This window comes from Dendrobates tinctorius, unplaced genomic scaffold (assembly GCF_039654945.1).
Source record: "Dendrobates tinctorius isolate UK_male_01 unplaced genomic scaffold, ASM3965494v1 ptg000011l, whole genome shotgun sequence".
NCBI classification, from domain to species: Eukaryota; Metazoa; Chordata; class Amphibia; order Anura; family Dendrobatidae; genus Dendrobates; species Dendrobates tinctorius.
In genome coordinates, this window is record NW_027361679.1 from 79,521,458 (window position 1) to 79,536,767 (window position 15,310).

Genomic DNA, 15,310 nt, shown 5'->3' on the forward strand with positions numbered 1-15,310 from the left:
TTGTAGGAAAGGGGTTAAGTGAAAAATTTATCGTAGTACAATGTGAACATCAGACATTTAATCATTAAACATAATATATATTTATTGGAATACAACTTTAGAACACAAAAAACTAATTGTAAATATGTAATACACTATGTAATATCAATTACATATAGTGTGTGTGTGAGTGTGTGTGTGTGTGTGTGTGTGTGTGTGTGTGTGTGTGTGAGATGTATGTATGTATGTATGTATGTATGTATGTATGTATGTATATATATATATATTATGTATGTGTGCCCCCCCCCCGCCCCTCGCTGGCTACGGCCATGATTCACACACAGCGTTTTTGCAGATACGTTTTTTGCAGGAAAATGCAGTGACTCTGGGCATCCCAGCAAAGTCAGTGGGTTTCAAGATAGGACATTCAGACACATCGTTTTGTGAAGATCCATTTTTGGGCTCAAAAACGGATCCTCAAAAAGAATGAGTCTGTCAGTTTGTGTGGCGCTTTTCTAATCTGCTTTTGCTATTGAAAACATTATGAGCTCAAAAACCTTTCAGGATGTACCAAACTGTAGATTTTGCCACTCCTATTGTTGTAGCAATTTCTCGGATGGGTTTTTTCTGTTTTTGCAGCTTAAGGTTGGCTTGTTTCACCTGCATGGAGAGCTCCTTTGACCGCATGTTTCCTTCACAGCAAAACCTTCCAAATGCAAGCACCACACCTCAAATCAACTCCAGGCCCTTTATCTGCTTAATTGAGAATGACATAACGAAGGGATTGCCCACACCTGTCCATGAAATAGCCTTGGAGTCAATTGTCCGATTACTTTTGGTCCCTTTAAAAACAGGGTGGCACATGTTAAGGAGCTGAAACTCCTAAACCCTTCATCCAATTTTAATGTGGATACCCTGAAATGAAAGCTGAAAGTCTGAACTTCAACTGCATCTGAATTGTTTTGTTTAAAATTCATTGTGGTAATGTATAGAACCAAAATTAGAAAAATGTTGTCTCTGTCCAAATATATATGGACCTAACGGTATACCCCTTTTCATATGTAAAGCGCCATGGAATAAATGGCGCTATAATAATAATTATTGTAGTGCTCTATAATCAGTCAGCGAACAAACTGCTTTGTGATACAGTCAAATATTTCAAATATTGACGCATCTGACTTTTTTTGCACCCAAGTTCATATGCTATCATGCATAGAAGAGACACTTGGCATTGTTTTCATATAGAAGGTATGGCTTTTGGGCTCCAACTCTTCCATGAAGATAACATCTGGCCAGACTACTAACAGTAGTTCTTACTGGTTGCTGAAAATTCTGACCGGATAGTGCTGCTGCACATGTTTCAATTTCAAAAGGGAAGCAAGAATGATGTGTCTTATCTGCTGCACTAAAGTTTCATGGCAGACGTCTACAGTCTTCAACATTGCCCATTTCCTGGTGATTCTTCAAAATAGCTTGAACAGGACATATTGATACCTAAGTTTCACATTGAAACCAAACCATTGTCTGAAAGAAGCCTTGCTAATTCAATATAACTAAATTGCACTTGATGTGGTACTCAGTCATGTCATGGTGTACGACCTGTGAAATGAAACTGTCTTCCACAACCTCACCTTTGTAGCAGGAGTTTGGCTATCCCTCACCCAGTAGTAAGCCTCCTACTCAGTGGTTTCCTACTACATATGGAAATGATAACCATCACTTGTTTGGTATAATTGGTTACTCATACACCTGACTATAATCCAACAATATCCTTAACTTTTTGCTAGTGTACCTAGAAGAATTAAAGGGAATCTGTCACCCCTTTTTGAGATATCATATAATGATATCATTCAATTGTGTGTCACATAAGGATTCTCTTAGTACTTTTGCTTCCCCCTGACCCCGCACCTTTCATGCATAAATACCTTGTTTATATCGGTTCAGATGTATGGAAACTGCTGCTGTCCGGTCTGCTGGGTGGGGCTTATTCACCTGCTCCCCCCCCTCCCTGTCTTGCTCTACGCATTTCTTCTTGTGTAGAGCAAGACAGGGAGGGGGGGAGCAGCTGAATAAGCCCCGCCCATTGGACCGGACCGTGGCAACTTACATACATCTGAACCGATATAAAAAAGGTATTTATGCATGAAAGGTGCGGCGTCAGGGGGAAGCAAAAGTACTAAGAGAATCCTTATGTGACACACAATTGAATGCTATTATTATATGACATCTCAAAAAAAGGGGTGACAGATTCCATTTAATGTTGTTTTGAAGGCACAAGGTGACCATACTAAATATTGATTTGATTTAGTTTTCTTTTTTAGTTCAGTTTGAATTCTGTTCATTGACAAAAATAAACGCAACACTTCTCTATGTAAAAGTGTTCTTTCTTTGAAGCACTGTATACAGACCTGTCATCTAAGGCTTTTTTTTCGCACAGTATTGCATGTATGCCATTGTTTTACTCTTTTTTTTATGATTGCACACACTTTGTTTTTTTTGGGCAAAACAAATGCAATTAGTTTACCCGTGTGTGTGAATATAAAGTAATATCGCCCATACGATGAAGGCACTGAATAAACTATCACTCACCGCTTAGAATTTGCTGCACAGCGTCATTTCCCATCTGTGCTGCTGTAAAACCTTGCAGAGAGATGATTGATGCATCAGAGCCAAAGCTCAACAGAAGACGACACGTCTGCAGGTGACCTCCCAGAGCAGCTCGGTGCAGTGCTGTTTGTCCAAGTGTGTCCAAGGCATTCATCTTAGGAGAAGCAACCCAAATGCATTAAAACAAAGTGTATATAAATCAGGCAGAGTACACAGTTCTTTCAAAAGATTTTATCCTCCAGTTTGTCTCTGATAATATGATGGAGATTAGCGGTGAGGCAACTTAGAGAGATCCACGAAAATTTTGATCTATAGAGAGCAACTTAGTGTGAACTGCCAAAATTTGGCAGTCAATTTTAACATGTGTTAAACAGAAATTAATGTGACAATGCAAGTTTTAAATTGCTTCTAGAATATAGAAATCAAGTAAAATATAAACAGTATGTGCAATGCAAATAAAAATGTAATAGTAAGTTTACATTAATACAGTGCTCTCCATCGAGCACTAGATCAGACGGTCACCCTCACCGCGTCTGACAGGTTAGTACGACCGCCGACCACTGCTGCATCGCTAGTGAGATCTGCCTGTGTGGCAGCTCACTAGCGATCATTTAGCGATGCACCAACGATCCTGACCGGGTCATATCGTGGTCGGGATCGCTGGTGCATCGCTAAATGTAACGGGGCCTTTAGAGGGTCAGATCAGGAGACCTTGGTGGCCATTCAACTAGCCCACGACGAACAATCCACTTTCCAGGAAACTGTTCATGTAGGAATGTTCGGCCCTGACACCCGTAATTGATGGTATGGTGTGGTATATGGGGTTCAAAGATAATGAAGGCATTCTTCATCCATGGAAACCTCAATGCCACATGATGATGTGTTGCCCTCTTTTGCACTGATGGCACATTCCCTGAGTTTTTCCAGCAAGATGATGCACCACCACATTATGGGCGTCAGGTCCGAGCATTCCTACAAGGAATCTGACCCCCTTAGACTAGCATTTCTTCTGTGGTGTTGCTATCAGTGAATCAAGAGTGGGAGAAGAGAGTTGCATTGACAATCCAACACAATGGGCAGCACTGTGAACACATTTTATAAGCGGTCATAAACTTGTAAATAACTCATGAAAGAATAAAGTTACGCTAAAAACAAGCACACCATTGTTTTTCATTTTTTTTTGTGAAATTGTCAATAAGTATGTGTCACATGACCCTCTCTTCCCATTGGAAAAAATGTTGGATCCAAAATGGCTGACTTAAAAATGGCCACCATGGTCACCACCCATCTTGAAAAGTTTCACCCTCCCATATACTAATGTGCCACAAACAGGAAGTTGATATCACCAACCATTCCCATTTTATTTAGGTATATCCATATAAATGACCCACCCTGTAGTCAACTTCGATAAAACCAAAATTAAGAGAAGATACAAACTTCTCATTTTCTAGTCTAAAAAAGTAAAATTTATAATTTGTAATGTCTGCAAACATTTTCTTTTTATTTCCCATACAGTGAGAGACATTTAAGCTTTTTGTTTTTTAATTTAACAGTCCTTTCCAGCCCAAGATGGTATAACTGCTAAAATCATACCAGAGAAAACAATGCAATAGCTCATATAGCCCAACTAGCAGAAAAATAAAGGTCATGAGACTTTTAATGCATCAAAACAAAACAAACTAAAGGGATTTATTTTGCAAGCACAGGGTGTAAAACAAACCAATGTAGACAATTAATATCTTTATAATCTTAAAGGTGGATATATTATGCTATAAAAACTTTAAAAAATTTTTTTTAAAAAAAATGTGTGGTCTTATTCTATTCCCTGTAATCGTAATAAAAAAAAAAAAATCTCATACAAATGGCTGCATAAACGAGGGAAAAAAAGCTATAGGTTTTGAAAGGGGATGAAAAAGAACAAGACAAAAGTGACTGTCTTATGACCTAAATTCGGTAACATCTCAAAGGATAAAGTGGTTCCAAACCAGGAAGTCAACGTAACATTGTCACTTTATGTCGCTATGAAGAAAAAAAGCCAAGTTTTCTAACGTGCAACTAATATAATTGCCAAATAGGGTTGAAAAGAAAAACCTGTTTCTATACTTTATGGCTTTCAGTCTGTCTCATGAGTCTCCCTAATTACAAGGGATGGGATTGACTTTTCATTTCAAGCTCTAAACCCTCAGAAGCAGTTTGTAATGAAATGACACAAAGAGATATCATTGCAGATAGATGGCCAAGATACTCCAATTAAATTACTCACCCTGTTGCCAGGAACAGGGATGAATCAGTCTGAACAGCAAAGTAATTTTCATAAAAGCTGAATGCCTTTGAGGTAGTGTAGGATTTTCAGATAAATGTACTGACCTAATATTCTAATTGTATCTAACCCTGAGCTATCTATAAAGATAGAGAGGAGCAGACAGCCGAGATTGGTATAGATAAGAAATCATCAATTCTATGCAGTTATTAATTTTCACTTCAATATTCGCTCTTACCTTAGCTCCATGTTTATGCAGAACTTCAACTACATCGTTGTGTGCTCTTTCAGCAGCTACGTGTAACGGTGTCATGAAACTAAAGCATAAAAAAAAAATTATAGATATTGTTATGGATCGGAGAAATCAAAACTCAAAATCACTGCTTCTCCTCTGTGTGTAGGTAAATTAATTAGCGAGTGGTTGAACGTTTCGGAAAGAAAAAACTCTTCCTGTGTACTTCCTTGTCAGCAAATAGGAGCAATTATCTTTAAAGGGAATCTGTCACCCCATTTTTGGCCAATGAGCTGCGGCCACCACTATAAGGGGCTTATCTACAGCATTCTGTAATGCTGTAGATAAGCCCCCAATGTAACCTGAAAGATAAGAAAAACAAGCTAGATTATACTCACAGGGGGTGAGGTGGGTGTCGCGGTTCGGTCCGGCGCCTCCCATCTTCTAGTGATGACATCCTCCTTCTTACTTCTGCTGCGGCTCCTGCGCAGGTGTACTTTATCTGCCCTGTTGAGGGCAAAGTACTGCAGTGCGCAGGCACCGGGAAAGGTCAGAGAGGTACGGCGCCTGCACACTGCAGTACTCTGCTCTGCCCTCAACAGGGCAGATAAAATACCCCTGCGCAGGAGCCGCAGCAAAAGTAAGAGGACGTCATCGCTAGAAGATTGGCGGCGCCGGATCGGACCGCGACAACCATCGGACCGGACCCCCGGGTGAGTATAATCTAACTCATTTTTCTTATCTTTCAAGTTACATCGGAGGCTTATATACAGCATTACAGAAAGCTGTAGATAAGTCCCTGATGGCGGTGGCTGCATCTCATAGGCAAAAAATGGGGTGACAGATTCCCTTTAATGAAGCACCTAAGGCAGACTCAACTCAACCAGGGACATCACATGGCAAAAATGGAAATTCCATATTTAGCTGAAATATCTATAACAAATCAATGCTCAAACAATCCATTGATATACTTGTGGTCGATGAAAATAATTGATTCTGTGGCTGCAAGTGCAATTGTATTCAGGTATGGGGAACAACAGACATGTAACGTCAACCCAAAATATAGATATAATCAATCATGTTTGGCGTGTCAAGGATGGCGAAAGCATGGCAGTCATATTTCTCTAGAAGGTTTCATTATAAATTAGCATTATGTCCTAAACTGTGTCTTTCTGTCCATGTAATTAGGCATCATATATATATATATATATATATATATATATATATATATATATATATATATATATATATATATATATATATATATATATATATATATATCTCACCAAGGACATCCATGGTCAGATCCAGGACATATAGAGTCATGTACATTTGTCAAAATTTTCACAGAAATCTCCACCACCAGAAGGTCTAAGATTCTATCCGTAAGACGTTTCTATATGTAAACCTTTTATTTTGTACCATATTGCCTTATGTCTTTTTGTTATTTAATATACTTGTAACTGTTTAAGCATTGTACCTTTTCTAACTATATTAAATCTGAAATTTGTAAATTGGTTACTTGCTGCTTTAAGTGTACCCACAATCTCAAAGAGGAAAACTATAACCTGGTTGTGTTTCCCAGAATGCAAGACGAGTACCTATCAGATACTTGAGAAAGTTGGGTGTATATTGTACTTGTGGATCACCTAGGTAGGCGAGTGGTGGAAGCAAGAAGCGTGGTGTGGATGTGGGACCTGGCTGTAAAGGTTGTGGACGAGCGAGTGTAAGAAGCAGAGTCCCCCTTTATGGTACGTATCTAAATAGTAATAAAGCATGTGACAGAAAATAATTTGTATCTTCTTCATTCAGAACAGAAAGGGATATTCAACGTAAATATATTTGTGTTGTATGATGTAAATGTGCAATTGATCAATCTTTAATGTTATAATCACACTTGGCAGTAAAGGTGCTGGACAGAGGTATGGCATTAGCATGTAACACACAAAATAGAAAGCAAGTGCCAATCTCATTTACGGCACTGTAGTGTTTGGCCATTGTGGTCATTTATAACAGCATGAAAACATCATAATAAGAGAACTGAATTCCAAGCTAAGAAATGGTGTACGTAATGATTCCATTTAGCTTCCTCGCTAACATAATACCCATTGTTACTGCAGACTGGTCCAACATAGACTATTCTACCACCGTATGAATTGCAATGGCAAAAACTGAACACATACTCTTTATTCTTCTCGTTGACGCTGGCTCCCTTCCTGAGCAACAACTCCGTTATTTGTTTCCTTTTCGGGTGGAGAGAGGCCACTGCGCAGTGCTGTGAAAAAGGTAGCAATGTTAGATAAAAGAAAAGAAAACTCAAGTAAGCACATACATAAAATGCCTAAAAGCACACTTAGGTTTTTCAGCTTTATCCGATATCATCTCTACCTCTGCTATATATTCCTAAGGCAGTCTTTCTACAAGACACACAGATGGAATCCCTCAGTCATTTATCAAATGCCTGGCTCAGCTACACAACGCACAGAGCAAAATCTAACAGGGTGATCAATGGTAAATTATGCTCCTCCGAAAACAATTTCGATTCTATAACTGCGGTGCCAGAGATGAGCAATGCCCATGTCATTGAGGCAAGTAAGAAGCCAAAGAATAAATTGTCTACTTGGTACACTGGCCTGAAATCAAGCATCGCCTCCACAAAAACAAACTTTCTGTTGGGTAGTAAAATGCACAGATCACCAAAAGGAATAGAACAAACATTGTCCATATGTTGCATTAGTCAATCAACGTCTTCTCATATTAAGATGTTATAGTCTAGGCCAGTGATGGCGAACCTTTTAGAGAGAGTGCCCAAACGGCAACCCAAAACCTAATTATTTATCATTAAGTGCCAACATGGCAATTTAACCTGGGGCTGAAGCAGACATCAAAGACTTACAAAACACACACAGCGCCTCTGGAAAACACACATACATAACCCCTCAGAAAAACACACACACACACACACACACACACACACACACACACACACACAGCCTCTCTGCAAAATACACACACACAACCCCTCTGCAAAACACACACACACAGCCTCTCTGCAAAACACACACAGACAACCCCTCTGTAAATTACACACATTGCCTCTCTGCAAAACATAAACGTACACACACAGCCCCTCTGCAAAATACACACACACAACCCCTCTGTAAATTACACACATTGCCTCTCTGCAAAACAAACATACACACACACACACACAGCCCCTCGGCAAAATACACACACACAATCTCTCTGCAAAATACACACACACACAACCCCTCTGTAAATTACACACATTGCCTCTCTGCAAAACAAACATACACACACAGCCCCTCTGCAAAATACACACACACACAGAACCCCCTGTGTAAAATACACACACAGTCCCTCTACAAAATACACACACACACTGCCCCTCTGCAAAATACACACACACACACTGCCTTTCTGCAAAATACACACACACAGCCCCTGTGCAAAATACACACACATTGCCTCTCTGCAAAACATAAAAATACACACACAGTCCCTCTACAAAATACACACACACACTGCCCCTCTGCAAAATACACACACACATTGCCTCTCTGCAAAACACACACAGCCCCTCTGCAAAATACACACAGTCGACCTCACTGCAAAATACACATACACTCTGCACATTATATACACACTGACCCACTGAATAAAGCTCCCCCCATTCCCACACACACTGCCTCTGTCAAAACTGTCCCCCCTTTCACAATGATACATTTAATGCTCAGTTCCTCCTGGTGCTCTTCCCAGTTCCCTGCGCTGTATCTGCTTCTCTGCAGCCCCAGTGTGATGAGGTCAGAAGTGTTATGACATCACACTGTTGCACATTGGACCCGTGGCTGACAGGCGCTCCTCTGCCCCAGTCCCGGTGCAGCACTGTTCAAATGTATTTGGGTCTTTTAGAAGCGAATACATTTGAACAAGGGAAAGGAGCGGCGAGCTTGCTCCTTCTGGCACGCGTGCCATATATTCACCACCACTGGTCTGGGATATATTGATCAAATCTTTATAATTGCAGCTTTTGATGAACAGTTTATTTTCACTATATTCCTGCTGCTCCTTTGAGTATTTTGTTTACTTTCTAAGGGCCCTGTCACACATAGCGACTCACCAGCAATCCCGACAACAATATGAACTTGTCAGGATCGCTGGTGAGTCGCTATGTGATCGCTGGTGAGCTGTCAAACAGGCAGCTTCCCCAGCGATCAGGACCAGAGACACGCGGGTAACAAGCGACGCACTTCGCTTAGTTACCCGCAGTGTATCTTAGTTACCAGCGCGCTGATACAGGGAGCTGGTAACCAAGGTACACATCAGGTTTCTAAGGGGCGCGCAGCACTTAGAAACCCGATGTGTACCTTGGTTACCAGCTCCCTGCATCAGCGCGCTGGTAACTAAGGTACACATCGGGTTTCTAGGCACAGCGCGCCCCCTTAGAAAACTGACGTGTCCCTTGGTTACCAGCTCCCTGCATCAGTGCACTGGTAACTAAGGTACACATCGGGTTTCTAGGCACAGGGCGCCCCCTTAGAAAACCGATGTGTACCTTAGTTACCAACTCCTGCTCGCTGGTCTCCCGCAGCGATGCGTGCTGGCCAGCGGGAGACCAGCGACCCCAAAAATGTCCAGACATTTCAACAGCGATCAGCGATACCCGGCAGGGGGGCCGGTCGCTGATAGCTGTCACACACAGCGATCTGGCTCGTGAGATCGCTGTTGCGTCACAAAACTTGTGACTCAGCAGCGATCTCGCTAGCGAGATCGCTGTGTGTGACGGGGGCTTAAATCTGCCATGTAGATCACGATCACAAGATATGGTTCATTTTATTTAATCCTAACCTTAATGATCTTTTCAAAGGGGTGTGGATAACAAGATTCTCTGAGGGTCTTTAGGTTGCTCTGCATAACTGCCCTGAGAAAACACCCACCCCAACCCACAAGAAACAAAAAAAAAAAACCTCAGGAAACAGTGAATGATAAGAGCAAAAACTTTGACCTGGTGATGAGTCTTATCTAAATCAATATTAACCCCTTAGTGACTGGGCCAATTTTTTTTTTAAATCTGACATGTGGCACTTTATGTAGTAATAACTCTGGAAAGCTTCAACATATCCCATTGATTTTGAGATAGTTTTTTGTGGCCTATCAAATGCCATGATAATGGCAAATTTAGGTTGATATGTTTTACGTTTATTTATAAAAAAAAAAGTATCAGAAATTTTTCAAAAAATGTAAAAAAAAATTTGCAACTTTTAATGATTATCCCTTTAATCCAGATAGTCCTACTACACAAAAACATTAATACATAACATTTTCCTCATGTCTGCTTTACATCACCACCATTTGTAATCAGGGCTGTGGAGTCGGAGTCGTGGAGTCGGAGTTAGTTTTGGTTGGAGTCGGAGTCGGTAGAAATGTACCGACTCCAGCTTTAAAAAAAATGTATTAATATTTCATAATTGAACTTTCATATGAATTTTATAAATGTTACTCAAATATATATGTTCTATCAAACTATGAACAACAGTGATAAGCAGTTCTGCTGGAGATAGAGACATTTCTTACTTCTTGTGTGTCACTGTTCTCCACTGCCCTTATCTAATCTTATACTTGGTTAATCTCATGCTGCCCCAACCCCCCTACTTACAATGTATGAAACTGAAAGTGAAAATGTGTTGCAAATTCTTAGTAGTAAAGCTCCTCCTCTAGACTAGATCATACTAGGTGTGCGTCTTCCAAGCATCTCACAGCTGCCTGCTACTCAGAAGAGGAAGACTGTAAGAAGTATTATCCTTTCAACAAACTTTGCATCAGTTAACTGTGAGTACATGAGGAATAATAACAGTATTACTGACCACTATATCAGTTGTACGACCTGGCAATAATTTTGTACAATTGTTTTTAGGAAAAACAATTGTCATTTGGATTGTGAATGCAGAATTAAAAACCTGAGAATGTCAAAGAAGCATCATATTAAATCAGCTGTATTTGAACATTTCACCATCACTCAAGATAGAAAACATTATGTCTGTCAGTGTATGACAAATGATCCAGACGAAAACAAATGCTGTGAAGCCAAGATGAGTGCATATTCAGGCAAAGATAAAAATGCTCCTACCAGAGCTTCTAATCTAAAGAGACATTTACAGCGCTTTCATCCAGAAGTACTGAAAGCAGTGGATGAGAAAGACTGCATCCAAACCAATGAACCAGTGCCCAGCTCTTCCAGCCAAACAAAGGAGCAGAGAACTTTGCAGCCATCAGTTGCAAGATATTTTGTCAGTGACAAAGTTACTGTGACAATGACAGTAGATACATTTAAAAAACAGATCATAGAGCTTGTTGTAAAGGATAGTGTGCCTATTTCATTATTTTCACGACCAGCTTTTATGTGTCTGAATGGGGAAATGGCCCGCAAGCTTGGTGTTTCTCTGGAGAGAGAGAGTATTAGAAAATTAGTAATCGAAGAAGCTTTTAAACAAAAGGAAGAACTTAAAAAAACTCTCAAGGGACGCTTTCTGTTTCATAAAATGGATGCCTGCACACGTCACAGAGTGAACTATTTTGCCATCAATGTCCGATTTGTTTGTGACAAAAATGAAAAAGTTACCAAGACATTGGCAGTAAAAGACACCAAAGCTCATCACACCAGTGAGTTTCTCCAGGTCTTGGTGGAAAAGGTTCTGCAAGACTATGAACTTAAAAAAGAGCAAGTTCTTTCTGTCGTAACTGACAATGCTTCAAATATGATAAGTACTATTAAGCTAATGAATGAGAGTAATGATGGTGACCAGCAGCTAGAAGAACATTCTGGGTCCACAGACACAAAAATGTTTGAAATAGAGGAACACAGTATTGTAACTGAGGAGCAAACTGAAGTTGCTTCAGATGAACAGCAACATGATAGTTTAGATGATCTTGTTGAAACTGTGTCAATATGTTCTTTCATTCATCACATGCGCTGTGTTGTGCATACGCTACAGCTGGCTATAAGAGACAGTCTGCAAGAAAGACATGCTGCTGCACTGATTGGCAAGGTGAGAAAATTGGCTACTGTTGCCAGAACCCCTAAAGTTGACTCAATTTTGAAGAGACGTGCTGGAAAAGGGGCAATTATTGATCAAGCCACACGATGGGGCAGTACTTACTTAATGATTCAGCGCTTGGTTGAACTGAAAACCTTTCTTGTAGACATGGCTAACCCTCAACTGACGCTAAATGAAAGTCAGTGGAATCAGGTGACTGAGCTGGAAAAATTGCTAGAGCACCCATTTACAGTGACTAAAAAATTACAAGCAGAGGACTTAACTCCAGGTATTTTCTTAAAGGAGTGGAAGAACCTGATGTTTCGCCTGTCCCAAAGAGGAGGGTTAATTGCAAGTGGCATTGCTACATCAATGAAATGGAGAGAGGAGCTACTATTACAAAATAACATTCTTTTGGCTGCTGTTTATGTAGACCTAATGCATCGGATTCTTCTAGATGATCAACAGCTAAGTAAAGGAAAAGAAGCTCTGTTTGAAATAGCAGTAAGGATGAAAGGGTTGCAGAACAGTCAGGAGGAACAAGAAGAATTTGGTCGTCCTGCCACATCTTCACCCTCATCATCAACTGATGAAGAATTTAATTTCGAAAAATATTTGGATCACAAGGACCGTGCAAAGCATTCCCGCATAGAAGAGTCATCCCCATCAAGGAACACAGCCAGTACATTTCAGCAGAATTTTTCATGTGCACTAAAAGAAATTGAGAAATTTGACCGTTCATCAAAAATAACAGTGCAACAAGCGATTCCTCTGTATCCTGACATTGCCAGAGATGTTGCCCGAGTGGTTACTGCTTTGCCACCAACACAAGTTAGTGTAGAGAGGTTGTTCTCTGCTCTCAAAATAATTAGATCAGATTTGAGGGCATCCATGAAGGAGGATCTGACAGAGGCAATACTTTTTCTGAGGACAAATTTATAGATTTCTTCTTATTAACTGCATAAAAGTGTTTATTGCATATTTACTTACAGTTTAGAACAGTTTATAAAAGTTATTTGCTATATTCTAATTGTATTCTAATAAATGTAGTTTTTGCTCTAAGTGGTCTGATTACTTATATGATGGTGAGAAACTGAATAAGCACGGTGTTTAATATCTTACAACAGTAAATTTGTTGTTATGAATTGGCCATTTATGAAGGAGTCGGAGCCGGAGTCGGAGCCTGATAAAATCCAGGAGTCGGAGTCGCAACTGTGGCTTACCGACTCCACAGCCCTGTTTGTAATTTGCTGTTTTACTTTGATAACATTTAGAAGGATTACATACAAATGTAACAGTATTTTTTTCAAGGAAATTTACAAAACATATTTTTTTAGGAACATCTTCAGTTTTGAAGTGTCTTTGGGGGTCCTATATATTGGAAACCCCCAAAAGTGATACCATTTTAAAAACTGCACCCCTCAATGTATTCAAAATTGCTTTCTGGCAGTTCATTATCTCTTCAGGTGCTTTTTAGGAATTAATGCAAAGTAGCATAACAGGAATGAAAAAATTTATTTTTACCACCTGAATTTTGATAACTTTGAACAGGTCACTGTAGCCGGCAGCACTAAGGCCATTATTTAGCCATGAATTCCCATAGCAATCATCAGGACCACACGATCAAGATCTCAGGGTACCAATGGGGTTAAAGAGGGAGCCCCCAAACTGTTAACCATCTAGATGCCGTAGTCACTATTGACAGCAGCATTTAAGGGGTTAAACAACCATAGTCGGTGCCAACACTGATTGTGGCTCATGCAGCCAGTTGTCAGCTATAGTGTACAGTGACAGATACTGGATTTTTGATTATAAACAGTTTTCTCTGGTGCAGGTATACCAGTTTTCCAAATTTGCTGTGCATAGGCAGAAAGAGGCCAATCAGTGGTTGGGGTGTGGGTGGATTAAATGGCAGCAGGATTACTAGTCCTCTAATGATAATCTGCTGCAGGTTTTGCTTCATTTTTGTGTTTTTGTTTTTTTTGCTGCGGTTTTGTCAGGTTACATTTGTCTCTTGCGAATGCTGATAAAGTTTAGTGCATAAAAAAAAAAATCTGATTCTGCTTCATCAGGTTTTAGCATCCAAGATGCAGCAAAACATGATATGCAGACCTGCATTTTTGAAGCATTTTTTTTTGCACCAACGATTGCTTTAAATGGGCGAAAAAAAGCTGAAAAAAAACGCTGAAATAAGTGACATACTGCATTACACAAAAACCAAGGAATTGCATAAAATACTGAGGACATAAAGAACCAAGCTGTGTGCATAAGATTTCTGAAATCTCAGCCTTTGCTGGTACTGTAAAACGCAGCTGAAAATTTGCATTAAAAAAAAAAGCAAAAACGCAACGTGTGAACATGGCTTCAGCGATACATCAATGGAATCAGGGTTTCTGCCCCTACATTATGATCTCAGATTAAGTACCAAAAGCCTGGTGACACAGATTCCCTTTAATAAGATAGCCTGATTATACAGACAGGCCATGAATAACTGATGCGCACTTAATCTAATAGCTCAGTACACACAAGCTGTCATAGGTCACATAGGACGATGCACCCCTGGGAACAATGATCTTTTGCAAAGATCATTTCACGTGAATGAGTGCTCATCCGCAACCTGTTTACACTCAAACATTATATTAAATCAATCGTTAGGTGCAGATACAGCTGAACTCTGTGAAATAAACTCTTCTAGCAATGCGGTTTACAAATGTGACTAATACCAGTCAGTCTGTTCTCACCAGCGCAGTCTCGTGTGACTGTGGCTGCTTGAAATTGATGATCTCCAAAGCAAGGGACTTCTTCACTTTGGCCAGGTCTGCCTCCCTGGCGGCCTGCAGTAGACAATGTCCTTTGAATTCATCTGCAATTCAAATAGTTTGACTTTAGGGAAAAGCTTCTGATTGGAAATAATCTCATAATAAAAGTAGAAAATATATCTAAAATAATGACTTATTATGGTTTTTATAAATTAATAAGACATGAAGAATATAAGAAATTACAGTCCAGAAATAATAAATAGGACTCATATGTATCAATCATGTAAGAAATTCAACAATATACAGTAGATAGAAAAGTTTACCTTCTAATGTTATAATGACAGGACAGATCTTCTGTCATATATAAACATAAAAATCATACCAAGAAAAATAATTTCAGAACTTTTTCCACCTTTAA

The 15,310-nt window shown here is 39.7% G+C and overlaps 1 protein-coding gene across 2 annotated transcripts in view; it reads right to left on the bottom strand.

Moving 5' to 3' along the window:
- The window catches only part of TNKS (tankyrase), a 288,176-nt gene that overhangs the window by 127,104 nt on the left and 145,762 nt on the right, over nt 1-15,310 (bottom strand). For both annotated transcript variants that reach the window (XM_073543626.1, XM_073543618.1), the window contains exons 9-12: nt 14,875-14,996; nt 7,262-7,353; nt 5,085-5,163; nt 2,569-2,740 (exon numbers count right to left, since the gene is read on the bottom strand). In XM_073543626.1, coding sequence (XP_073399727.1) covers nt 2,569-2,740; nt 5,085-5,163; nt 7,262-7,353; nt 14,875-14,996 — 465 coding nt within the window. The remainder of the gene's footprint in view (nt 1-2,568; nt 2,741-5,084; nt 5,164-7,261; nt 7,354-14,874; nt 14,997-15,310) is intronic.